General features: G+C 37.9%; 1 protein-coding gene across 10 annotated transcripts in view; it reads right to left on the bottom strand.

Moving 5' to 3' along the window:
* The window catches only part of N4BP2 (NEDD4 binding protein 2), a 43,119-nt gene that overhangs the window by 15,248 nt on the left and 1,124 nt on the right, over positions 1-26,747 (bottom strand). For 6 of the 10 annotated variants that reach the window (XR_012628662.1, XM_074866033.1, XM_074866027.1 and 3 more), the window contains exons 2-11: positions 20,518-20,632; positions 20,052-20,224; positions 14,237-14,575; positions 11,172-12,399; positions 10,201-10,325; positions 8,911-8,999; positions 7,076-7,152; positions 5,109-5,264; positions 1,602-3,955; positions 95-180 (exon numbers count right to left, since the gene is read on the bottom strand). Coding sequence is in view for 9 of the 10 variants with exons in the window: in XM_074866033.1 (XP_074722134.1) it covers positions 95-180; positions 1,602-3,955; positions 5,109-5,264; positions 7,076-7,152; positions 8,911-8,999; positions 10,201-10,325; positions 11,172-12,399; positions 14,237-14,453 (4,332 nt within the window). In the remaining variant the exon portion in view is untranslated. Of the gene's footprint in view, positions 1-94; positions 181-1,601; positions 3,956-5,108; positions 5,265-7,075; positions 7,153-8,910; positions 9,000-10,200; positions 10,326-11,171; positions 12,400-14,236; positions 14,576-20,051; positions 20,225-20,517; positions 20,633-21,302; positions 21,445-22,493; positions 25,018-26,747 lie in introns of those variants that run through there. The other 4 variants (XM_074866026.1, XM_074866028.1, XM_074866031.1 and 1 more) reach the window with 4 other exon arrangements.

Genomic DNA, 26,747 nt, shown 5'->3' with positions numbered 1-26,747 from the left:
GCTTGCATTTGACACATTTAGACCAACACATAAGGAGACAAATGGTCTGACAAAGCGCATGCCATACCATATCATAAGCAAGAAATCTACTAACCAGAATAGATTCTTTCCATTTTTCATGAATCACTTTTGCCAAATTCAGATCAATATGAACCACACAATCCTCAACAGTTAGTGATCCTTATGGAAGAAAGAAAACATATTCATTAAAGCATTCTACAAAAACTTACCTAAGCAATTAAAGTACAGTAGCTTAGACTTATTAATTTGAATTCTGGAGATTCTGCACAAACTGCCATGCCTGAAAAAAACTTCAGCAACTGCCAACTTACAAAAAAGCATTACACACAGAATTCATTATCTGGTGTTCAAAAACTCAGAAAGGGTAGGAAAAACATAGTTAACATTAATTGTATCTTGTTGAAATATGATTACCTGAACAACTACGTTTTTCTTCTTTTTTTCCATTTTTTTTAGCAGAACCTTCTTTTACAAAGCCACTGTTAATTTACAACCACAGTTTCATTTGTGAATTTACAACCACAGTTTCATTTGTGAAACTGTGATCCCCCTATTTTATTGCAAGCCACATGCAACCTCTTTTATGTAACACAATATACTTGCCACTGCCCAACAGCAGTCACATCCCTCCTTTCAAACACACAAACTCAGAGAACCAAACTCCAAGTATCCCCTCTAACTCTAAAGGCAACAACAGGAATTATCATGGTATCATAATGATACATCTTTTCCCTAAAAGACCTTTCTGATATTGTTTCTCACCCTTTCAAAAATAAAAACGCAAGAAGTACCTATGTATTAAATAAAAAGGCAGGGCATATTTCAGACACAGTAAAACACCTTTCTGCTATCAAAACCAAACTTTTTTTGGGGGGGAGGAGGTAGGCATGGAAGGCAAAGAGGCCAGCAGACAAACCCAACAATAGAACAGGTATCCAGGATTTCAAGTAATCTTCAGGAGAACAAAGGAAAAAAAAAAAAGAGAGAGAAAACAAACAAACTATATGTCCCTTGTGTTTTCTTTTCTTCCTTCTTCTATCAATCTTTAACTTTTGTGATGCATGTTCAAGCTGCTTACAGCTTCCTTCATCATAGTCTCTCAGCAGACTAGTCTGGTTTCGTCTTTTAAGTACAGTTGCACTTTACATTCTCTAAATCATTCATCTTCTCCTTCTCTAATTTAAGTGATGACTAAAGCTTTATTTTTTCTTCCTTTTTTCCTAACCAGTTATACTTAGCATCTTCCTCATCATCTTAATATCCCCTCAGAGTTTGAATACAGCCTCAAAGGCCTGTTGCTCAAGAAGCAAATAAGCCAATATATTTTCTTATGATTCTGAAGTATGTGCATGTACAAAAAGACAAAAGGTAGAAGGTAGCACTACTGCATTTATATTTTATGCCATGCTTAGTTCAGTTCCATTTTTGGATGAACAACAGCAAACATCAGTATCATGAGGAACTGTGCAAATCTGCTCCAAAATCAAGCTTGAAGAAAAAGAACCACAGGCAAAGGAAGAAAGGTTTTCTTAGCCAAACTGAGCTTTTTCATAAAAATAAGGATATAAGTATGCCCATACCTGCATCAATACCAACAGGCCCAAATATTTCTTTCAGTTGGAGTGCCAGTTCAGGAGGCAATGTTAATTCTAGGCAATCTATATTGAAGGTTGTGCGTGATGCTGGTATAGGGCTTTGTATCTTGGCTTTAGCTTCATCCGAGCTTGGAGTTTCAATTTCTTCTTTACCACATGTTTCTCTGGAACTCCCCTGGGTTTCTTTAGCCTTCTCCAGTTCTTTATCACTCCTAGGACCAACCAGAGATGCATGATCCTTTTCCAGTAACAAAGCAGTCACTTTGGAATTCTCTGCATCGCTTTCTGAAGGGTTGCTGTCACTTTCATTATTTAATTCAAATTTCAAATTGGTGGAACTTGTGTTAGGGCCATGGGGCAAAGTCATGGATATACAGAAACCTGCATCAAGTTGTGAGACTGATGGCTGATTTATAGTTTCTTCAACAGGACTCTCAGACTCTATCTTCTGCTTTCCTGAAACTGATGGCTCAATGATACCTGCTGCTGAGCTGCCTACATCAGTTCTAGGGGCTGCGTCTCTGGAATTTTTCAGTTCCTCCGAATCATTCAATGAGGTAGCAATTGAGTCAGATACATCAGCATCTGTCACAGTTGCCTTGGTAGCGCTACTTTCTGTAATGTCGAGTGATGAGTTCTTGTCTTCTGAAGGCTCAGAGATATCACCAGCCCCAATTATTTGCAGCGTTTTTTTGCAGTCTTTGAGATTCTCACCATAGTTTGTACTTGCCTTGAAACCAAGGTTTGCGACAACTGGCTCAGCTTCTCTTACTTGAAAGCATTCAGTATCAACATCTTTGTATAACTTTTCATCAGAGTCCAACAGCAGACCTGTGGCCCAGTCTATGTCTCTGTTACATCTTTCATACAGATCTTTCAGAGCTTCAAATGAAACAGACTCAAAAAGCTTACACAGCATATTTAGCTTTTCAGACTCATCAATATTGATAAGTTCACTTTCTTCCACGAATGTGCTTTTATCATACATCACTCGATAGGGTATTTTTCCCTGAGAATCCAAGGCATTATCTACATCTTTGGGGTTGAAGCCGTCTAGTCTGCCATGCAATACTTTGGTAGTCTCAGGAAAAAGCATTTTCTTTTCTAATCTCCACAGGAGAGCAAAGTCCTGTGATTCAGTTTGTGAATGGCTACTCTTTTGTCTACATGAGCATGTGTCCTCTTTCTCTTCTGCTGCATTAAACATAAACAAGTGTTCCTCCTCTTTGGGATGGAGCAAATTGTTGTTTGTAAAAGTGAGGGCTAATTTGTGATGTTTTCTCATTCTCTTACTTTGCTGGGGTTTTTTCTCACCTACTGTTTCACTACCTACTGCTTCATGTTGGTGCATATGCAAACTCTTTGTACCCGGTTGCTCTACAGTGTTCACAGGTATCCCACGAAGCACATCTACGGTCTCAAGAGCATTTCTACTAATATCACCTTCAGTCTCAAGAGTATTTCTATTAATGTCACCTTCAGTATTTCTACCTTCATCAGACAGATTTAGACTTGTCTTTCTCATTCTCCTGGACCTTTGTTGTCTCTGTTCTAATGAGCCTGAGACAGGCCAGTGTCCTATCATTTGCAGTTCTGCTGTAACTTTATCTGAGCTAACAGAGGAACAGCTAGAGGCTCGATTTTCTTCCTCCTGTCCTTTTTCAACAGTACAGGTCCCAGGAAGGCCCACTTGCTCTTTACCTAACTCAGGATGCTGCTGACTAGGAGTTTTACCTTCCTTATCACTCTTCAGAGATTTTTCTAGTCTTCTAGCCCTTTTGACTCTCTGTCCCATTGTTTGTTCTACAGGCCAGTCACCCAGAAAGTTTAGTAGTTCTGGTTTTCCTGATGTGTCAAAAGCTGAACTGCTTGGTTCCACTATGTTACTACTTTGTGTTGATTTTGGTTCTGTACATATTTCACCAGATTGTTCAACTTCAGTTTGAACTTTGAGAATGTTATCATTGTGTTCCTCAACTCCTGTATGCAAGCACACAGCCTCTTCAGTCGTGGTCATATCAAGCTCATCCATCTCTGTTTCATTATTTTTTTCTATTTTTTCTCCCTTTTCTTCTTTCTTCTCCAATAGCAATTCTTTTTCTACATAATCTGATAAATAAACATCCAAGTCATCTTGAACAGTGCTGTTCTCAGAACTGTGTTCCCCTGAGTTATTTTCCATTTCTTTTTCCTCTTTCTGAAGATGTTCAGGATCACAGTCACTTTCTAATGTTACAGAAGTACTAGGAAAAGTTTTATCATCTTCAGCTAATTCAAGAGGCTCCACATCAGAAGCAAAAGGTTTTCCTTTCTTTACATGAGAATGTGCCTCTTTCTTTCTGAAAGACAAATTGGAATAAATGATAAACCCATTTCAAACCTTCTTTAAGCATTTGCCCACATTTTTAATGTTGGTTTGGCTATTTAATCTGGAAACCACCTTCTAGGACACTAATCATCCAGCTGAAGAACTCTAGTGAGAGGAAAACAAATTTAAGATGATTTAGCCCTAGCCTCAACACTCCATTATAAAAAGAAAGCAGCTAAGCAAAGCTGAACTCTTCTTGGTAAGTATCCCTTTCTTACTTCAGCATTGGGCTAAGAATACTTCCTCAGGAGTCTATTTTTCCCCATTCCCAGCATTCAGTTATGTACTGAAGCACCTTGCTGCCAGACATTTCCTCCTTCAGATCAGCAAACCTGGTAAATATGCTTTTATTTAATGACTGTTGCTCCCTCCTGATGGCTCAATGCTAAAGAAAGTCTAGAAGTTAACCAGGAGATGACATGCCTCTTCTTGTCATACTGTTTATTACAATCAACTACATTCCACTATTATCAGTGCCCACTTCATTTCAAATACATTAAGTATGCAAAACCCAAACAAAATAACTACAATAAAATCTGATTTCCTATGCATTATTATAATGCATATACAACATTATTCAGGTTAGCCACTGCAAAATAGTCATCTCTACAACCAACATAAATCTAGACAAGTCTAAATTAAATACACTCAAGAGCAAGTAGATGACTTGTTACTACTGCATGAAGAATACAGCTTCTACCACAAAGACATCATCTAATGGGAACACACAGACTCAGAAATAGTAATTTGCTCATATTTGAGACTACATTCTTCTGAAAAGCATTTTACATATTTTAAGCGTTTTGTATCTCCAACACACATCCAACAGCACATTTCTAAGATAAGAGAAAGTCAGTCAAGATTGGCCTACTGAAGACTAACACACAGCCATACTTGGAGGTTTTCAAAAAGCATTGGAAAGTTGACTAGATGCCTTGACTGTTCATTTCTAGAAATCCTGAAATTCTTCAAAATTAAGAAAATTATGAAGTGTATTTCTTTCTATTATTTAACTATTTTTTTTAATGCATTCACTGTTCAACAGCAGTATCCAGGTTCCATTGCTATGACCTTTGAAGTTTTAGCCTTTTATTTGAGACTACAAAGCTAGTAAAGAATCTAACCTATGGCTTTCTTCCTGACAAGGATCTTCACTCCAGCCAGCAGCTTCTGATTTGTCTGGGACTGAAGAATCCAATACTGAACTAACAGTAAGGCAGCGTTCATACCGTTCCAACATTCTTTTGATCTTTTCTTTAGATACACCATGAATGTTTCGCCTATGAATTTAAAAAACAAAAATTTGAAAAATAAACATTTCAGGTTTGTGTATTACAATGAGAGAAGAGAATAAGTGAATGATAATAAGTTTACAGCAAGACGAACCAGAGAATTCAGCAGACCAGGGCAAAAGCTGTGAAACAGCAATTCCTTCTGTATCAGTGCACTAAGTCATTCCAAACAGGGTATCTCGGACAAATCACTACTGCACTTGACTTCTCCACCCCACCTGGTGGCCCTGTTCTGCAATAGGATGGTTTGCTTAATACTAAAATCTAAAACTGTACTAATAATGCATCTTCTTCAAATAAATATTAGAAATACACCATATCAGATCCTGACAGTGATGCAGGATATCAAACTGGGTATAGAAGATTTTTTAATTATCTTCCTTCTCTGCTTTTGCTAAACTCCTTGAGACTTGAGGAAAACCTGTTCACCTATTATTTTGGACATCCTTTGGCTAGAAATTTTTACTGACTCTGTTAAACACCAGCTAGCTATGCGCTCTGCAGCAGTTCCACCTAGAACAAGTGAATCCTGCCCAGGATGGCAGAACAGAAATTGAAGGTACAGGAGAAAATGTTTAAGTTCTATTTTAGAAAATAATCTTCCTTACCTTGCTTGAAAAGTGGCCAACCTTACACTAAGCATGCAAATTCAGATGACAACAAATACTATGGAATCACAAAATAACTTATGCTGAAAGGGACCTCTGGAGGTCACATAGTCCAACCGCCTACTCAGAGGAGGTACAGCTACATCAGGTTGCCCAGAGATTTGTCTTGTCAAATTTTGAGTATCCCAAATGACTGAAAACCTACAAACTCTGGGCAAACTCTTTCAGTGCCTGACCACCCTCAAAGTAAGTTTTGGGTTTTCTTTTATATAATCAAAACTTTCTGAAGTTCCAACTTGCTTACGTTTGTTTTGTCCTATCCCCACACAGTTCTCAGAAGAGATCTTTTTAGTCTCCTCTATAACCTCTCAAAAGGTAGCTGAAGACAACAATACCATCCTTCCTTAACCGCCTCTTCTTAAGGCTGAACAAACTACTCTTGCTCAATTCAGTATCACCTGCAAATCTCCTGAGAGTGCACTCTGTCCCAACATCCAAGTCATAAAAAGGACATTACATAGTAGCAGCCCTAGTATTCATCCTAAAGAACATCAGCCTCCTCTTTGACATCGAACCACCGATCATACCCTTTGAATGTGGCATCCAGACAATTTTCTAGCTACCTTATTATTCACTTACATAAGGTTTACGTCTTGCCTACTCTGGCTCTAAGTAATGGCTCTATGACTGTGCAGAAGGTCCTGCTAAAGAGGAGGTAAACAACAATGGTGACGCACAGGGGTTTGCCCCTCTCAGGCCATGAGGTGCTGATTGCCTTAAACTCAGTGACAGCAGAAACATTTCAAGTAAGGCAACAGACCGGCCAGATGAAAAAACAGCCCCAAACTGACATCATTTGTGCAACCTCAGGAACCCAAAGGATCAGCCACTCCACCTTAAATGCAAAAGAACTGCAATCATTAAAACATTAGATAATACCTATTGCTAATAGTATCTTTTGCATGTAATATAGTGACAGGAAAAAAATAATCTCATAATACGTATAAAATCCCACAGAAGATAATATTCTAGAAATAAAATATTTAAAAGCTACTTATTATTGGCAAAAATCTTGACTGATATCTTGCTATTTCACCAGCCACTGTACTAAGCAATACCTTTTTAAAAATCATAGTTTATAGACTCTGAAAGATATACAATCTAGTATGAAATCTTCCTTTGCATTCTTACCTTTCAAGCTCTTTTGGTTTAAACTTCCACCAAGTGTCTGGTTCTCGGAACATCACTTTGTATTTGAACTGCTGAGCCTGAATAAAACAGAACAAGCCACATCACCCATTTCTTACTTCTGCGAAGAAGTACACAACATGTGTAGCCCACTTCTTTAAAGCTGGTTTTCGTATTTTTCGAAACCAATTAAACATTTGGAATAACATACTTTTGCTCAGTGTTTCACTTCTGATTATATAAGTGGAGATTTTTAAGCACATGTGTATGTATCTCTTACTGTAAAACTGAATGTGTGCCATGATCACAGGAAAAAAAAGAAATCACTACTATTATATCATGCCTTTAAATGTTCTACCTCCTCTAATCAAGAGTGCAGAACATCTCCTCTTTCCAGGTACAGTGTGTGCATGTCCACAGAGCCTCTCCGAGACAGAGGAAAGCTCACGGCTTACATTCAGAGCTGACCAGATGTGAGCCAGTTCCAAAACAAGCAATTCAGTTACGTTAACACAGCTATTGTGGACAGCCTTCCTACCACATATGGGAAACTTGACCAGGCTGCAAGTAAATGGCCTAGTTTCATCATGACAGAAAAGCAGCCCAAAGTCTCATCAAGAGAAACACTGAATACCATGTCATTTAGCCCCATTCCTGTTTTCAGAAAAAATTCTTATCACCCTACCAAACCCTGCACTTCCTGGAAGAACTTTTGTTGTATCTTTAATTCAGTACACAGCAAAATCAAGGACTTAATTTATGAAAGAACTGTTAATCTGACAATCGTTAATGAACGCAAGGATGAAATACAATTTTTATTAATAAAAATTATCTGTGTTAAGTCCCCCTGTTCACTAATCCATTACCACATGCAACATATGTACAGTATCTGCTCAAAAGGTGTCAGTTCTACATGCTACACTCTCCGATGTGTTTCCGTACCATGGTAGGAGAAATTCCAGATCTACTTTATAATATTTCTCCCAATATATTATTTCTGTTATCAGAAGCAATTTTTGAAAATGCGACTCTAAGCAAAAAAAATTTTTAAAACTACCAACCAAAATGGTGAATATCAACAGCAAAATAAGAGCTAGAGTCTAAAAGTGCTGACAGTCATTTAGAAAGCATTAAGCAAAAATGTGAGAAGCTCCAGAAAACTGGAGTATGAGAAACATGTAACAGAGTTCACCAAGTTATTTAAATCATTAAATGTAACTTTGGAAGTTAAATGTAGATTGAGTTTACTTAGTACTAAATAAAAGCAGGTCACTTTTAGTCACTAAATAAAAGCACTACGCTACCAACATAAAATAGTGCATGTGCATTATTTTGATTACATCACTTCAATAAAAACTATTAAGTAAATCTACGTAACTTCAAGCAAGCTAGCAACATTTGATAACTCTAGCCCTCCCACTGGTCAGATGATATCTGCCTCTATGTCATATTTAGGATGAAACTAAGACTGAGTTTTCAAGCTTCACAGAGCATCAAACATCACTCTTATTAATTAGTGCTGATTATATTTTAAAAGTAGCTTATAATTTTACTGATCACATAAAAGAGAAACAGATTTCAGTTTCCTCAACAATATTTATTTTGCTCCCAAGTGCAAAGCACTTGGCTTTGTCACTTGGAAACTAGGCCATGTCAATACTCAGACATGCACAGAATATGACACTGAGTAATATGATTCCATGTAACACTTTTTTTTGACTCCAGACTTCTTTGTGGAATAACAGCCAGACTGAGAATGACAATCTCATTTTATAACATGCATTGTTGCCATGCTGGTCAATAATCCCTTTTCGCATTGATCAAGTTGTAATACTAACCAAAGTAACATAAGGTTTCATCTCCCATGCTTGTATGTTTGTGTTGTCTATTATTATAGGCGAGATTCTCATTTCAAATGCTTCTTTGGCTGAAAGACACACATGTACAAAAGAATGCGATATAGTTTATAGTTAATTTCATTACAATAGGGTGGACATGTAACATTTATACTAATTCTCTAAATTTGTAATATTTTTTTAAGTAGATAATCCATAATGATTAACCACTGTGTAAAGAATTCTTGCCACAGCTTGATCTGTTTCAAGGCTCTCTTATTCTAGAAATCCCCCCCTCACATGTAAAACTACTAAGAAATGACATCATTCTTTTGAATTAATGTATGTATGATAATCAAGGAATGAAAATGCAGATGTAAAATGCATCAAGATGACTAATCAATCAGTAAATTAAACTAAAAAAACTACATGATCACCTTAAAAGTGGACTTCTTTGTTGCATACAAAATTCTTGGCTTTCTAACAGTCTTAAGATTAGTCCACTCTGTAAACTGTATAAAATATGAAAAATCAAAAGAATTATTGTAATTTAAATACACAGTAATGAAATGTTTAGAATCACTAGCTTTGAGATACAGCACCATGTTTCTGTAGCTATGTTACAATGTGTCTGAATAATCAAAGTTATCACTGAATCACAAATTTCTTATTAACCCATTTCTCCACTGGTTCGAAATTTGGCAGTAGAAAAGCGATCATGGTTCAAATTTAGCAAATAAAAGCTTAAAAAGAGTTGTTCTATGGCGATCTTAGTGGGAGCCACTATCAAAAAATACACCCATTATGGGCAGAAAAAAAAAATTATTCTTACTCTTATAATTTTTTTTTAAGTTTGCCAAAAATTTAGTGCTCAAGAGAAAAAATAATCAAGAGCACGAGAATATCTGTGAAAGTGTCACTGGTATCAACATCCTCATTACTTACTGCATATGCATATATAACGTCTCATCTCAGAACAAGTATCTCTGGGAGATGGTACAGATTACCACTCCAGAAATGGGACACAACCCAAAGTACATACCATGGTGAAATCTGAGGACAAAACCATCTTTTGACAAAGACACTGGCATTTTTAATTGCAAGACACACAATGGACAGATGACTCCTGAGTTTGTGCTCATATTCTTTTTCCACACACATATTAAAAAAATACTTCTATTATGACATAAATACTTGTCCTTTGACACAGGCATGACAAGACAGGCAGCTTTTTAAACAGCACACAAGTCCTGAACTGTAAACAAGCAAGCTAATCCCTTATTTATTTCTCACCTCGTTTCCTGTTCCAGTCATGTGCTTCCCCTAAGCAATCAGGATCATAATAGTATCGTCCATGTTTATAAAAGTAATCATCAGTACTAAGAATGATTCCACCTGGGTTATCCTCAAGCAAAGTCCTGTGAAAGATCAAGAAGTAAATAGCTTCTCCCCTTTCTCCTCCCCAACCCTGTTACCTGCTACCATACTTATATGTATTTAGTCTATTGCACAAAACCAAGATCTGGAATGGAAGCAGCAAATTTAGGTAAGGGGGAAAAAAAAAAAAAAAAAAAAATCACCCTTCAGGCAAAAATAATCTATAATAATTTCCCTCCTTTTCCAAAAGCTGAGGATATCTAGGGGAAAGAGCTGACAGAGGTTCCCTACAGTCTCATTTCAAAACAGTAAGGGAGGTATTTTTCCATCTACATCTAGTGACATACTTTCACACTGTCAAATACACATACAGCCTTAATTGCACCAAATATTTCAGGTGCCAGCCAAAGGAATCTAAGCTCAGTCTAGGCTTTTCAAGAGTTAGAAAAGAAATCAAGAATTCCACCCAAGAAGCTCCACGCATACTGCTTACACAACAGAATTCCAACAGTGGAAAGGGAATTTCTGCTTATAAAGAGCTGGCATATTTCCATCCATGTTATTGAAAGGAAACACCCCAAATGAACCAGCGGTTGGAAGAACACAGCAGACCTAATACTACTGCAGTGATCCTCTGCTGGCAGCAACTGCTTTGGCCAGTGATGGAAGTTAAAGCTAACCCCTGCTATTTCAATTTCTACTAGAGGTCAAGGAGCTGCAACTCAGCCCTCTGCAATTATTATTCATTATGCTGCATGTACCATGTAGCTGGCAATCAGGGTATAAACGTAATTATTCACAAATGTCAGAAAATTGCCTCTGCCTGCACTGAATCCTGTATACAATTAAGCAATTTCTTTTAGAAGCTCACAATATAGATGTTCTACCTTGCCAAATACGATTTTCCTGATCCTGGAACACCTCTGAGAAGAACAAGTACTTCACCTATAAGGTGCATCTTTTTTCTCATCATGTGACAAACAGGTGGCTGCTGTGCTTGCGAGAGGTTCAATTTTGAGTTTCTATCTTGATTTCCCCGTACCTTCAGAGAAGGGTTGCTATCCCAGGCATTTGAAACCACTGGAGAGGAAAAAAAATGTCCTTTTTCCAAAGTCATATAGTCTGAAACAGGTCTCCACTGCCCTGGACTGACAGCCACAGGAGCTACAAAGCTGTTACTTCCGCTGTATGGATAAAACACGGGAGCCATGAGATTCCAGTGTTGTTGAGGTTGACATGGCGGTGTAGAAAAATTTAAGTTATAACCCTGCAGAGTTTGCTGAAAATCTGCAGGTTTGGGTGTTTTGAAACTGGATGTTTCAAGAGAGACGTATGCCTCTGGAAGAGAAGTGCTCTGGTGGCTGTTAAAAGCAGTTGCTACCTCTTCATTCTGTTCCAGGCACCTTGAATTAGGGTATCCAGTGACAGCTACTCCAGGTTCCAGGGGTCTTTGGGAGGACTCGTCAGAAGCAGCAGTCACACTCCTTTGATCCAAAACAGTATCTTGTGTCTGATCAGAATTTCCACATATTTCTCCATTCGATTCTTCATAGGCTTCTGAAGCTATGTGATGTTGAACATGTATTTCTGACAAATCAGCATCTTCCAATATCTGTGCAAAAGTGTCTGATGCAGCTGGTAAGCTTGTCTGGACACTCAGCTGACTCACTGGTGGCTGAGAACAGCAGAAGTTTTCTAAAACCTCATTATTTGTCCCTGTATGCTGTGAAAAAAGTAGGACATTGCAACCTGAATCAGATTTTTCCTGCTCAAGAAATTCATTAAAGCCATCGTGTTCCACAGAGTCCTTATGCACTATTTGGTCATTTGCAGAATTAGGCAATTCATCACTCAAGCTGTATCTCTGAAGGGCATTTTCTAGTAAGGAATCCAGTTCTTCAGTCAGCTGCACATCAGGTGATAGGACCTTTTCTTTTTCTTCTTCAGAATTACTTTGTTCTGCAGTACTTTCCCCCATTCTTTCATTTGCAACAGATCTTTGCTGATTAACAAGAGCTAGCGATGATGCTACTGAATCAAAACCCAAGGACTTTGAAGATGCTACTCCTTTGGCATGGGTGGACAGCTCTAGTAGATAATCCATAGCGTTTTCTACTGTTGAGTAAGGTGAAAAGAATAAAGCACAGTCAACTCAACAAACACAAGCTGATACGAATGCAAATTTTTTACTTGAAGGAGTGTTTATCACAACTAAAGAGACAACCAAAAGACAGTTGACCAATTCATCTTTTAACACATCTTCTGCAACTCTCTTGATCTGTTTCTCAATAAAGGCAGAACTCAATAAAGATATATTGCAAAATAATAACCTAATAGGCATAAAAATTACTAAGGAAATAGTGTCTAAAAATTATTAAGTTTCACTGGAAAAAATATCAGAACTGGGTGTTTAAATGGATACTTATTTCTAACCTATCTCATATGGGCAAAATAGCATAAAATGAACTGAAAAAAACTACTGAGGACTAAAGAGATAAAAGTATGCAAAATATGTTCATTATGGCTAGGCCCAATTGAAAATGTTATATGTAACATAGCCTGAAAAATCCAGTATCTGCATTAATCCTTTGTAAAGCTGCTAAATAGAGTACACAATGAAAACCTGGCACAAGTATCATATGAGCCCTAAAGCTAAGCTTCTGTTTTCCTGAAAGCACAGCAAAAAGTCTAACTCCATTAAAGTCTCACTCTTTCTGCACACATTAAATAAAATCTTCCTTGTCCTTCCATCTTCTTTACTATATGAGCAAGTTATTATTACTCATATGAAAAGACATTAATCATTCAATTTTTAAACTCTTGTTAATAGTACAACACAATAATGAACTCAGTGTGTTTACTGAATTCTCCAGTAAGCTTCTAGGTAAATCTGTTATGTTGATATAGGTGAATCTTATCAAGAGTTCAAAGCATGAATCAGTAATCCCATTAATTTCAATTTTAAAAGGAACAACAATCGTATCAACAAACGTGAGAGAGTTATTAAGTTATAAACTCTGTATAATTTAGGTAAGGCAAAAACAGCAACAAAAGCAGCCCTTGTAATGGCTACCTAGCTTTCATACATATAAAAAAATGCCAAACTCTGCCTTCTTTGCAAATATTCTTAGAAAAATCTCAGCTAATCACATCTGATCATATGTAGATAGATTGATTAATATGCTCCATATATGACTTATTTGCCTGCCAAATAACTCCTCAGACGTTGCTATCCAGCATCTCAGTCATTACTTTCACTAAAAGTGAATGAACTTGTATATAGAAGAATTTCAAAACCACAAAAGCATGGGAAGGACTGGGCACAGACATGAAAACAGTCTGCCAGGAGAGGTGGGTCTGTAGCTTGGCAGAATACAGGGGAAGAAACACAGTCCAAGCAAGGCTGCAGAGAATTCAACATGACAAACAGAATTTATCCTGCAAATACTAATCCTCAGTGGAGATGACAGTGCAAAATAGAAAGTAAAACAAAAGCTCAATTCAAGTACTTAAGGAAAAGCAAATGCTGCCAGGACCACATACGGTGTACCGCTGTTTTAAAAAACTGTGATCTAGAACATAAAATACCCCTCCTGCAGAAACAGTTTATGCATCTAGCAGATATGGCACAGAAACTAATTGGAAGAAACAGATTCTCCTCACAACTCTACCAGCGCCTGCTCTGTGTCACAGAACAAGCCACTTAAACCATACCTCCATTTATGAAGCATACTGCTACTGCAAATTACCAGCCTCACAGAAACAATGTCAAACTTGGAGAATCTTGCATGGAAAGAGTTACAAAATTTCAAAATATTATGACTCACCTACTCATTAAAAGCTAAACTCACAAATACACTTGCAACACCCACACCAACTTTTCTGGAGTCGCCCTAGTTAAGAGCCGTCTGCGCATGGAACAAAACTGTAAAGCCAACTGTACGTTATTTACCTTTAAAATCACATTCAGACAGAACCATATACACCACACTAGGATCTAGGTCAGAAAACATCTCCGACATGCTGTTGAAGAGCTCTTCCTTATTGACATTATGCACTGCTTGTGACACTAAGTGGCTTGGGTCCCCTTGAGATATGGCAATAGCAGCTCTGTCAGAATTTCCATTCTTTCGAGAAGGACTCCCACCAGTTTTCCTTCTCCGTGGCATTTTGTTTTCTAAAAATCGGCTTGCTTTTAGTTTTAGTTTGTTCACATGAGGCTGACAGCACCAAGCTCAGAAATCACAAAAAGCCTCTCGTAACTGGGCTATGCATAACAGAAATAGCAGACCTGGAAAAAAAGAGAACAGAGAAATTGTAACAAAATACACAGTCACATTACCATGTCTCCTATTTAGATCGCTAAAAGATCAAAAAAATACATAAGCATCCAGGAAAGCATTTTCTAGAAGGCTGTCTTTTGTCATTTCAAATGGCTGACAGCTAAATAGCAGCCTTATTTTCTGACTAACTAGATATTGAATCTGCATCTGGAAGAAAGAACAAATAAAATGGAGTTTAAAAGAAAAATCCAGAAAAGTAAAGGAAGCAAGTCAAGGCAGCATTCCTCTGCTAACACCTACTGATGACTAGTTAACATTATGGAATGCTTATATTTTGTTAAAATTCAGATATTTTGCTCCTCTTTCAGAAGTACTGGAAAACATAATAGACATCTCCAAGTCTTCCAGAAGTCCTTTGTGACTGGTTTTTCCCCCACCCTGATTTTTTAAGAGTAAAGAGTTGGGGTTCTTCAGTGTTCAAACACTGGCAGAGGTTGCCCATGCAGATTCTCTAAACCTGACTGAACACAGCCCTGAGCAACCTGCTTCAGGTGACGCTGTTTGAGCAGGTGGGTTGAACCAGATGACATCCAGAAGTGCCTTCCTACCTCAGCCTGTGTGTGTGGTTTTTTAATTGTTAAAAACATTTTACAGCTTTATAAGCCATAAAGCAAGAAGAGGCTTCTGTCCACCCCCCTTCTGCCATAAAGCCTTTAAATACATCTAGTTAAAATATTATGGCAGCTATAATAACTCCAGTTACTGCACTAATCTTGTATAGCAAAGGAAAGAGATTATCAATTGAAGTACAAGCACATAGTATAGCGTGATCTCACATTTTGTATCAAATAACATCAAAGTTCTGTTGCATTCTGGTGATGCTCAAACTAATTTATAATTTTTACAAATAATTTCAGAAGACTAAAACCTTGGTAAAACTCAGAATCTGAAGTTAATTACAGCAAAGACTCACTATTTAGTGATAACAGTTACTAAGTAGGCCATAAAATACCTGTTTCTATATAAAGATTATTTTGCCAGTGACGACCAATTCAACATGTGCAGTTAAATCAATGGCAGCACTTCCAAGTTCACTTGGTCTTTCCCTCCCTGGATCACTGGCACACAAAAGACTATGCCAGACCAGTGCCAGATTTGGACAGCATTTCTCCATTATTCTCTACCAACCTCTTCCAGCAACCAAGAGAAGTATCATTTAGAAGAGAATGGACTGTTCCCGAGTCATAGAAATTTATGTAAGAAAAACAAACAACTCCAGGATCCCAGGAGGTTCTACTGTATGTATATAGACCTTAGGTAGACAAACAAGACGGATGTCTGAAACAATGAAGAGGTCAAGGAAGTCTGAAATGGATGACACAGAAAACAATAGACAGGAAAAGGAAGAGGTGGACTTCCAAAAATAAAGGAGAAATGACAGTGGAAGATGCTAGTTAGCCACACTGAGCTGGGACAATTGCATCTGTTTTTTTCATTACACTTTCTTTGGTTCACCTCTCTGATTAGCCATCCTTACACCATTCTTTACTGTCACAAAAAAGTATTCAAGCAAAACAATTAAAAATTATAGCAAGTCATGATTTTCAAACTTGTATTTCTAATTGATTCATCCTCCAGCCAGTAAAAGAGGTTGAGAACTAACTTCACATAATGTGTCAGTGCTAAAAACTGTGATTCTTCCTCACTAAAATCGGTTCAGTGACAAAGAAAAGATCTGCAAGGGAGAAAGGTATTTATGCACCTTGATTTTACTGAGCACTGAGACTTTAAGCAGAACACTCCAAGTGTTGTCAATGTTTTAATCTACCTTTCTTATAATGATCAAACCTGTAAGGACCTGCTGCTGAAAAACATGCTCTGTAGCTAGGTCTTTTAACAACTGATTACCTTCACTATAGGATATTCCCTTCCCAATGTACTTCCTGCATTAGGCTATGTATCGCACTGTATGTTAGAAGGCCTTACTCTAATGACCTAATGAAGCCATACACTTCAGTCTGCATGAATCCCAATCAGTGAATTTACAGTGCATTGTTTTAGGATTACTGAGGCCTAAACTGTTTATTGCAATTAAACACAGAAGGGAAAAGCAGGCAGAAGGGAAAAAGATATCGGTCACCTCAGAACTTACACACAGGTCAAAACCTTGGTGACTCCCACTACACCCACGTATGATAAGGCAATGCACAGATCCACATTTTGTCCCATCTCTCCATCTAAAGTCTCAGTAAAATTGCAGAAACTGTTAAACCTATCAAAAAGATAGATCAGTACTGCCCAGGATTTCATTTAAATAACGTATTTACCATGGCCAGTATCACTGACACAATATTTTGACAGAATCTCCTTTGTTTACCACAATATTTACAATTAAATTCCTGGACAGACTCCTGGACAGTGTCTTCTGTTGATATTATCAAGCACAATAGAAGTGTATAAAAATAGTTGCCTGCACACATACAAAGCACACCGTACATAAGAGACAACACTAACACGCTCAACTGAAAGGAATAATTTTCACTTGCTTTTCACAGCATGCCCTGAACCTTAAAGAGGACTTTATCTAGTGACTTGCGATTTCAGATATTCAAGTTTCTCTTTCTGGAAATTAGCTTACTACAAAAGAGGAAATAATTTTGAATAACCCAACAGCTATACTTGCATCGGTTCTGGATAACATAATATGAATCAGTCTGTAGTTTGCTGTGGATGAGGGGTTATTTTTCCCCCAAAATGAAAATGGAGTTGTAATAACAAAATGATTTAGAAGAGCAGGGCTGTGCTGAACACACTGAAAGGGAATTCTAGACAATTAGCCAGAGGCTGCAATACACTCAGAGGTTCGCTAGTCAGTTCTGGGTGCCGCTGTTTGACACACATCCAATTAGAGCAAACAGCTGTTTCATTTCAGCACTGATGAAAAACAATACTCCTGTGGCAGTCTCGACTTCACCTTTAAAAACAAAGCAAAACAAAATCCACAAGCACCTCCTCACTCATAGTTCTTCAGAAATACACATCTCTTGACATTAAAGATCTCCTCCCAATGTAATTCAACTACCACAAACAAGCATACGTACAAAAATCTGCCTGTATGAAAATTACCTTCCAAATTAAGCAATCTTACAAATAAAAGTTATTAAGATACCAGCATTCCCTACAAAATAAGATCATTTTCAAGCCCTATCAACCTAGAAGAGAACAAGTAGACTTGTCAGGTCAGGGCACTTTAACATCATCATCTTTCTAACTGGTGAGAGTTTATTTCTGATAGTAGATTATGAGCCTCAGGAGTTGCCTGTTTCAGTACTGCTACCCCTAATGAGCTTGATGGATGCATCACGGATATTCTGTAGGCATAGACACATGTAGCCAGAGATTAGCATCCATTACAGGCAAGCGAGTCACTACAGAAACAGGCAGGCACTGACTTAATCAACCTAACACAATGCATTTTTTTTTTCTGTTTGACAGAGCAATGAGGTGTAGAGAAGTGGCTAACCTGGCACAGCAAGAGGATGGACCAAGATTCCAAGTCTCAATCCCACCATTTTACTAACAACATTCAACTTTCCAGTGAAAGGAAAACCAATCATTTCATAAACTAGTTCTAAAAATGTGTTATAATTCCCTAGGGGGAAGAAAGTTGACCAATGTTTCCAATAAATACAAAGTGTCTGTCAGTTATACAGAAGAGGAAGAACATGCAAGTTTTTTAAGTCCCTCCCTCTCCACTTTTTGCACTCTCATACCTAAACTGATGAAGCATTACAGTCTTAGGAAAATATGTAAGAAAATTCTTCCATAAAGCATAGAGTGAATTTAAATCACCACACTTACTGCAAAGGAATTCCCTTGCAGACACTTTTCAAAAGGTTCCATTTTACTTTCATTAATACAACTGTCCATAGAAGAAATTAATCCAAAATAGCAGGAGTATACTAACCATTCTGGTCAGACTCCTCACATTAAGGGGAAAAAAAAATATAAAAAAAAAAAATCCTCCAGGCTTCAATACAGGGAAAGCAAATTGCAACTTTAACTTAATTGTAAATTGTCCTTCGAAAAATTCAAAGTGTACTCTTTCTTATGACACATAATCTAAAGAATCCAAAACATTTAAACCATCCAAACAAAAGCATTCCCAAGACCCTCCAAAACCAAATCTGCTATTTTTAAAATATCTAAGATTTCATTTATTTTAGGAAATAATTGCTAACATAGACTTGTCATACACATGCCATCACATTGCCAACCAGTAGTTTTATCAGTAAACTTGCTGTGAAGAATTCTCCTAGAACTCTGAAGAAATTTAAAAAATCAGGCTATAAATGCATTTTCTAAAATTAAGTGAAAAAGGCGTGAGTCATGTTTACACTGAGACTACATAAAATGTGTCCAGCTACATATCTTTTGTTTTCCATAGCAAAAGCTATGCTTTCTAAGTACTGCTATATATTGTTGAATAACTGTATTTTTACTATAAACAATATTAGGCACCATCTGACTATTCTAGAATTTCTGGAAAAACAATTTAAGTCTCAGGCTTGAGATACGCATTATTGTTTCATTTTTAGTGTAATATCATAATGTATACGCAGTTGCTGAATAAAGATCTGATGAAGGCCTGACACATCTCATATGTCTTTTACACTGGGATATCTTAGAAAGCACACACGGAAGCTTGCATTTTCAAGATGTGTCAAAATTCTGAAGTGGAGTGGACTGACTACAAGTCCTATTACACATATAATCTCAAGTATAGGAAGAAAAGGAAACAGGTAGTATTCAAGAAGAGACAGAACACAGAATAAAGGAAGAAATACACTAAACTACTTTTTAAGTTAGATAGTTGATACCAAAAGTATTCACTAAGCTCTTTAAATCAGAGATACACATTGGGAAACAACCAGCAGTAAACACAATTTTTCAAAGTCATTATGAGAACTTATTTTTTAAGCAAACAGAGCAGAAAAATATTCTAATCAGTATTCAAGGTTTACTAAAAGCATTCAGCAGCATGGGACATTTCTGGTTTAACTGTGATCAAGTTCAAATGACAAATAAGTTATCAATACTACTTCTCTTCCTTTTTGAAGGAAAAAGGAAGTCTCCAACCTTGACACAATGTAACATTCAACCAATAACATTCAACCAATCTGACCAAAGCTGCCTGATTTGTATACATTTTTCAATTTCTCTGACCAATTTAAAGAAGTTAGCTCCATACATATAAAAGAGGTGGGTTTTGGGGGTGTTGGTTTTTCATTTTGGTTTGTTGTTGGGTTGGGGGGGTTTTAAACAATTTTTAAATTTCAAAATACATTAAATATTTATCATGTAATGTTCATTTGAATCTCCTAGTTTTTAAAAAACACACACATATACTGACGTGCTGGAAATTGGAAAAAACCCAAATCTGTATTTGTAATTCAAATAAAATATTAATGACATAGAACTTACATTTTCAGCTTCACTGAGTTGCCCTGCAGTGGGTCCCTTCTCATCTTTCCAAAATCACCACTGATGGCATATTTCATAAAGATCTGCTGTTAAAAAATATAACGCACTCTTCTGTCAGGAAACCATACTTTCAAACATACAAATCAGCTGTCAGCAGAAATGGATGTTCTCTCCTGACAAAGGAATGATCAGAACACAAATTAAAATTGGTATTTTGCTCACAGACCATGCAACTTTAAGCAAAGTTTTAACACTGAGCAATACACATAACTGTTTTCAGTAGATTAAGCACAGCCAACATTTCACTGACAAAGTACCCAACATGCCAAGTTGAGCTCAAATATAAGTTTTCCTAAGGATAAGAATGCCTACTTGATTTCAGCTACTGATCTCTCTGACTGACATCAGGTAAAGAAATAACGTAATGGCAGCAGAATTAGTTCGGAATAAAAGTAAGTTTTCTCACTTGTCATTCCACTTGGTTCTTCACCACAGTTCTTAACCATCTTGAAAAGGTCTACATATCCATGCCGGTCAAGAAAAGATTCGTTCTGTCATGTGGTGAATTAAGCAAAGACAACCTGGTACATCAAAATCAGAAGACGTTACTTACAAAACTAATTTGCAATGCCCTACCAATGCTAAAAAACTGCATTTCTGTTCATCGAAGTGGCTGCAAACTCCTAATCCACTGTGTACACACCAAAGATGTTGGCTCTACTCAAAGGCTGTACATATTAGCCTAGAGCTCACTTTCCTGACAACAGCTTTGTGCTTTCAATCAAACTAAAATAAATTTTTAAAAAAACAAGCTAACCATCAAACCAAAAAAAACCCCACACTGAGCATACACACCTAAATCTGGTACAGAATTTGGAACAAATATTCTGTTGCACTCCTAACACGCCAGGTTGATGGCTCAATTATTTTATAGCAGTCTTCACAAGAGATGGAGGAACCTGTCTCCCATTTTGCATCTAACCTCATTCCACTGTTCCAAAGCATTAAGAATTGCCATCAAAACAAACAGAGCACTTCACATAAGCAAGAACATGATGATGAGAATCCAAATTTACAAAGTAAATAAAGAACAGGTTGCAGGCAGAGAACGCTATTCACCCCACTCTCAAAACATGCGGCTTCACAAAAACCACACCAGGAAAGGCTGAAAAGCCATTCAGCAATTTTACAGAACATTTCATCTCTGAATATAAATTCAGCCTAGAACAGAACAAAAAGGCTGAAGTGTACCTGATAACAGTGTAATGCTTCGTTATTTTCACTCAGATTTCTGCTTTCTGAATCAGGCTCTACTAACACACACGCATTAAAATAGAGAGGTTATTTCCACATTTGCTCACTTGCACTTTGAATTCTCATAAATGGAGCAAAACAGTTATTTAAATACAAGCACAAGAGAAAAAAGCAGCCAATGAAATCAAACTGAGACCCAAACATTGTACTTCCTATTTGTATTTATAAACAAGAAACTCTTCTTTCTGGACAACATTTGAGTCCCCTCTCTAAAAACCAGAAGGTAAAAAATGGAAGAAAAAAATAGGAAATGCCTTCCTGCAGATTTTTCTCAATACGCGTAAGAGTAGCAAAGGAGACAGTTTGGGAGCCTTTTGTGTTCTTCCATTTCTGCCAGCAGTCAGCAACAGAACAGGCCACCTAAATGCTTTGTTATTTAATGTGAAAATCTATACCCTAGAGACAAAGTGCTTGTAAAAACACTTCAAGCATCTTGTCCACTCTTTTCCCTCTCCTGCTCAGTGTTATTCCCACTGGTTGTCCCAAACGCTTTGGCTGTTTCAACAGTTTTAACTAAGGTCCTCTTTTTCACATCAACTTCTGTCAAAGTGCAAGACACTGACATATATGTCTCAATAAAGCAGATTGCTTTATGCAATCTGTCTGCTAGGGTGTTTTTCCACTTTTGTGATTTTTAAGCTTGGTGTATGGCCTGGACCAAGCAGATTCTTTTGAGGCAGCTGCAAAAAATAAATCTAGCTTTGAGTATGAAACAAAAACTTTGTCCATCAACTATACACACAGTTCAAGAGTACAAAACCAGCACAAACACATCCAAAGTAGATGTTTAGGAAGCAAATACAACTTTCAGGAAGAGCAGAGCCCTGTTCACTAGGAAGGACTCAAAGGCTCTTCTCCACATGCCATGTCATGAGAAGTCAACCTGCAGTGGCAGTCAACTGGTGTTTGACAGGTGACATCAAAGAGTTTCCTTTTAAGCTGGGAAGCTGCTCTTACTCGAGACCCTCCTTACAGGTGAGCACAAGCTCCCAGAATGGCACTCTCAAAGACAGGCAGATCTCCTGCTGGGTGCACATGATTAAAGCAGTGAGGTAGGAGGAAGAGAGTCACCAGTAAGCACATTCTCCAGCACCAGGTCTGCTTGGTAAGAACTGCTTTTGTACTCACCTTCCTTTTACTGTGTGCTGAAGGTCAAAACTTGGGATGTGGCAAAAAAAAGAAAGCGGCCTTGGGATTATGGAGCATGCAAATATGCAGCCTGACAAGCTAGAAAAATCAAGAAGCAGTTGTTTTCCTTGTTTAGCTGGAGATGGTTGTTGCATGGGGTTTTAGGGGTTGTTTTGTTCTGTTTTTTTCCCCCCCAGAAAATAATAAGAGTCTGTAAAATGTCTTTCCAGCCCTAGGAGAGCTCAGAGATATCAGATCCTTTTATAGCTTCCCTCCTACATTCTTTGGTAGCCTCCCATACAGCTCACAGCCCTGCTCGAGTGCGCTGAAGTAAGGGTTACCATACCCATGCTGAACTCAGCTTTGAGGGGAGATCTTCCAGGAGGCAGAGCTCTCAGGCTACCTGGACGGCCCCCAGTGTAGACTCCACACAGCTCAGCTGCTTTGCTGAGACCTATGCCCAGCCCACAGAGTAATGTAAGAGGCTACAACAAAGGAGACCAGACTTGTGGTTATGGTGGTGATTCTGCAGTTTCACACCTGCCATCAGTACTACTCCTTAAGATTGTATTCCTGCTCCACATTATAAAACACGCGGGTATTTGGAGAGACTTGCCCACACCACGCTTCCAGAGACTGTCCAAAAGTCAGGCTGCAGGGCAGTTAATACAAGTAACACATCTCTGCAGAATTACAGTTTCTCGGCACAACAGAATTTCCTTTCACATCCTCTCCAGATGAACTTTCATACCCGTCTCTGAAAAGCCTTCATACAGACAGCAGTGCCTGGATCTTGTAATTCAAGACTTGGAGCCTCTCTGAGTTGCTGGAAATAGCTTGTAATCTTTTATAAATTGCAACTCTGGCAATATCTGGCTAAGAAACTATGATATAGTCTAATGCACAGAATAGTTGAGGCTGATAAAGGAAAATACAACATTATAAAGCTTGTGCAAGACTCTCCAAATGAGGTTAATTTTAATACTGCTGTATTCTGCTATATTACTGTTTCTTGTTTCTTAAGGATTTTGGTTGGTTGGTTTTTCTTCCTGTGACTGAGACCTGGCCAAAGGATAAGCATTTATTTTAGTGCTTAGAAAGCCATCAGAAGGGCAGCAGCGAGGGTAAGGACTGGTTCCATCAAGATTAGAAGATACTGTAGAAGAGGAGTATTACTGAAGACCACAGGTGGTGCTTATTATTATGGGCTGGCACATGCAGGTGGCATTATGGAAGAAGGAAAAGCAGAACATTAAAAGAATATTTAGAGTTTTCTGCAATGGCAGCAGTCAGGGCTGGCAATAAATGCAAATGCTACTTCCACAAATCCTGGCTTGCTTTAGCTGTTGATGCAAAAGAAGACGGGTTTACTTTCTTCTTACAGATGATGCTGCAACTCTAACATGGCTGGGAACAAAGGGAAGTGGCTGTCAAAGACTTGGACTCCAGAGCACGAATCTTCAGACCCATGTAGACACCTAACAAGGCTTCTGCAATGTGACCAGACCTTGGTTCTGGTGCTTCCACATACAAAGGCTTCTCAGCTCCACACCTTTCCCTTGTGAGTGATACACAGAACAACTCAAAGGCAGCACTGTTTAACCAACATTCTGCAGTATAATCTCTTTCTACCTGAAGGTCTGCTTAAGACCTTCAAGTCCGTGACGCATACATACAGTGCTGCACTCTGGTGATATCCAGCTGCCACTTCCCTTCTAACAGCCTCATACAATTTTCAGTTCTGTGACTCTAAATGAAGGTTTGTTGCACACTGGAACAAAGCTGAAGCACAAGAAATTTTTGAACGTCAGCGTGGGCTCAAGTACAGAAATAAAATGAAGATGTGTTCAGGTTTGCAGAAAGCACGTGCAAGAACAGGAGACTGATGAGACGATCATGACTGCTGGAACACACAAGGTATGCTGGAACATAAGCCAGATTTTTCACCAAGGTGTTATCTATTAACCAGTGAACTCAGAACAGTTGCAGCCACATCAGGAAGCTGAGAAGTCAGGTTGGAAAGAGACATAAAGCAGTTTGTGAACTTTGCTTGTGGTCCACATACAACAGCAACATGAGAACCACTCCAGAATTTCCGAAACAGGAACATACTATAGTGACACACAATACACTTAGCCAACTCACACTGATTCAAGATGCATCATACAATTATGACTTAAAAAAGAAAGCAAGAAACCAAACCACATGAAGAAAGCAAGACAGGAATGAGAACAGCTTATTCATGTAGACATCCTAAATATTTTCTGGGGAAAAAAAATAAAATCACGTATCAGGTCCTAGGCTGGAAACTACATTACACAGACCTATCAGGACAATTGTATCTACTTTGTATGTTCAGATGCATTTCCATTGCTGAAGCTACTAGGCCAGCTGAACATGGCACACGTACAGCCATTACACAGCTATTAAAAAGATAAAAACTACTTTCAGCTTAATGTAAACCACAGCCAGATGACCTCATCCTGATCTAGGTACATCAATGAAAAGCTTACAGCCATCAAATGACTGTCATTACTTACTTGATAGAGACTTAAACCTGTCATTTATGTTCAGAAAGTAGTTCACATGAGTTCACCTTATATGACTGTAAAAAACATCAGCCAGGTCCATTCAAATAGTTTTAAATGGTCATTTGAGTTAACACAGGCAATTTTTCAGATGGAACACAGATCAGTTACATAAACCAAGACACTGGTAGATCGAAAATCCCCAGTGGAGTCTTGAGAAGAAACAGCTGGAAAACTTAACCTCTTCCCTACCCACAGCTGGGTTCAGGAGAAAATATCAATGTACGGCCTTACTTAATTCAGAAAGGCAGTGTAACTGTCAGCTAATTAATGCCCTACTGACATTTTTATAGTAGCAGAGCCTCTGTAAGAAAAACAAAGGCAGCAACTTCCTAAAACTCAAGGATTAATAATTCAGGAACTTTTACCAGAGCTAAATTCATACACAGAAGAACTCTATTTAAAATAATAATTAGACTGATTACATCAGCCATTTAGCATAGACTACAAATCAGTACACAAGTAGGAGTGAAAGGCAAGAGACCATGCAACACCACAGAACTACAACCCCCTAAAGTCCCTATTACAACATGTTCATACACTAATTCAAGATAACATAATTCTCTTTTGTAAAACAGACAAAATCACAGGTGACAATCCACCTACACCATAAAGCTGAAACAGCTGTAAGTATACCGTGGATATTTCCTAACACCATGCCTCGGCTAACATTTTTGTCAGGTACTATTGCACTTTCACATTGGTACATCAAGAACCTCACTTCCCTCTACATCAGTGTATTCCCCAGCTGAAATGCATTAATACAACAGGGGGAGAGTTCTTAAAAATACCACAAAGTATAAACAGGACCACAAAAAATCAGGGCAACTCCACAGTTAAAAACAAAACCAAAACACAACAGAAGAAAACCTATAAAGAATAAATTACTGGATTTTTAAGATGTGCTTTGATACTGTTAAATTTCCTTCACAAGCTCTTCACATCATCTAGGCACACAAACTACTGCAAATTGAAAGTGCTGCAAACACATGACACAAGCAAGCACCACCCTACTCATGGTGACTGTACTCCGGATGAATCAGGGCTAAAACACTCATGATTACAAATGTATACCATTCTTAAACTTTTCTGCACTTTTGTAATTAGCTTCAGGTTTATATCTCAACCTTTGGTTCTCCAATTATATCCCAAGACATATTACCTAAGGCTTTTATTCCAGTGAAGGCAAAATGGATGAAGAGCAACCTGATTCTGTTCTTTTGCTTTACCTGAAATATCCAAAATACTTTTGGAGGTTTTTTGCCTAAGTCCTATATGAATTATTCTCATCTTTCACTGCAACATCCTACCGAAAGACTCCAGATGCATACTAAACTTTGTCAAGACACTGTATAAAAACATTTTAAGTGTCTCTTAAGAGTCAAACTGTTATCAGTTATTTGGAGTAAGAATTAAGAAAAGTAATAGTGAATATAGGGGTTTTTCCTCTCCTTTGAAGTCAGGCTCCTCCGAAGGCCCTCTGATCTCATGGCACTTGATCAGCAAACTGCAGACCGTGTCCAAAGCACGTGGGAGTACTACACTACGAAAGTCACAACTTTATATAACCACACGATGTACACGTTTCAGCAGCTCTCGACTGTTCAAAACGAACAGCCCCTTAAATTACTAAAAATCTTTTTATTTCATTTCGCACGGGGTGAAT

The sequence above is a fragment of the Strix uralensis genome, chromosome 4 (assembly GCF_047716275.1).
Source record: "Strix uralensis isolate ZFMK-TIS-50842 chromosome 4, bStrUra1, whole genome shotgun sequence".
NCBI classification, from domain to species: Eukaryota; Metazoa; Chordata; class Aves; order Strigiformes; family Strigidae; genus Strix; species Strix uralensis.
This window is presented reverse-complemented; position numbering and strand designations above follow the sequence as displayed.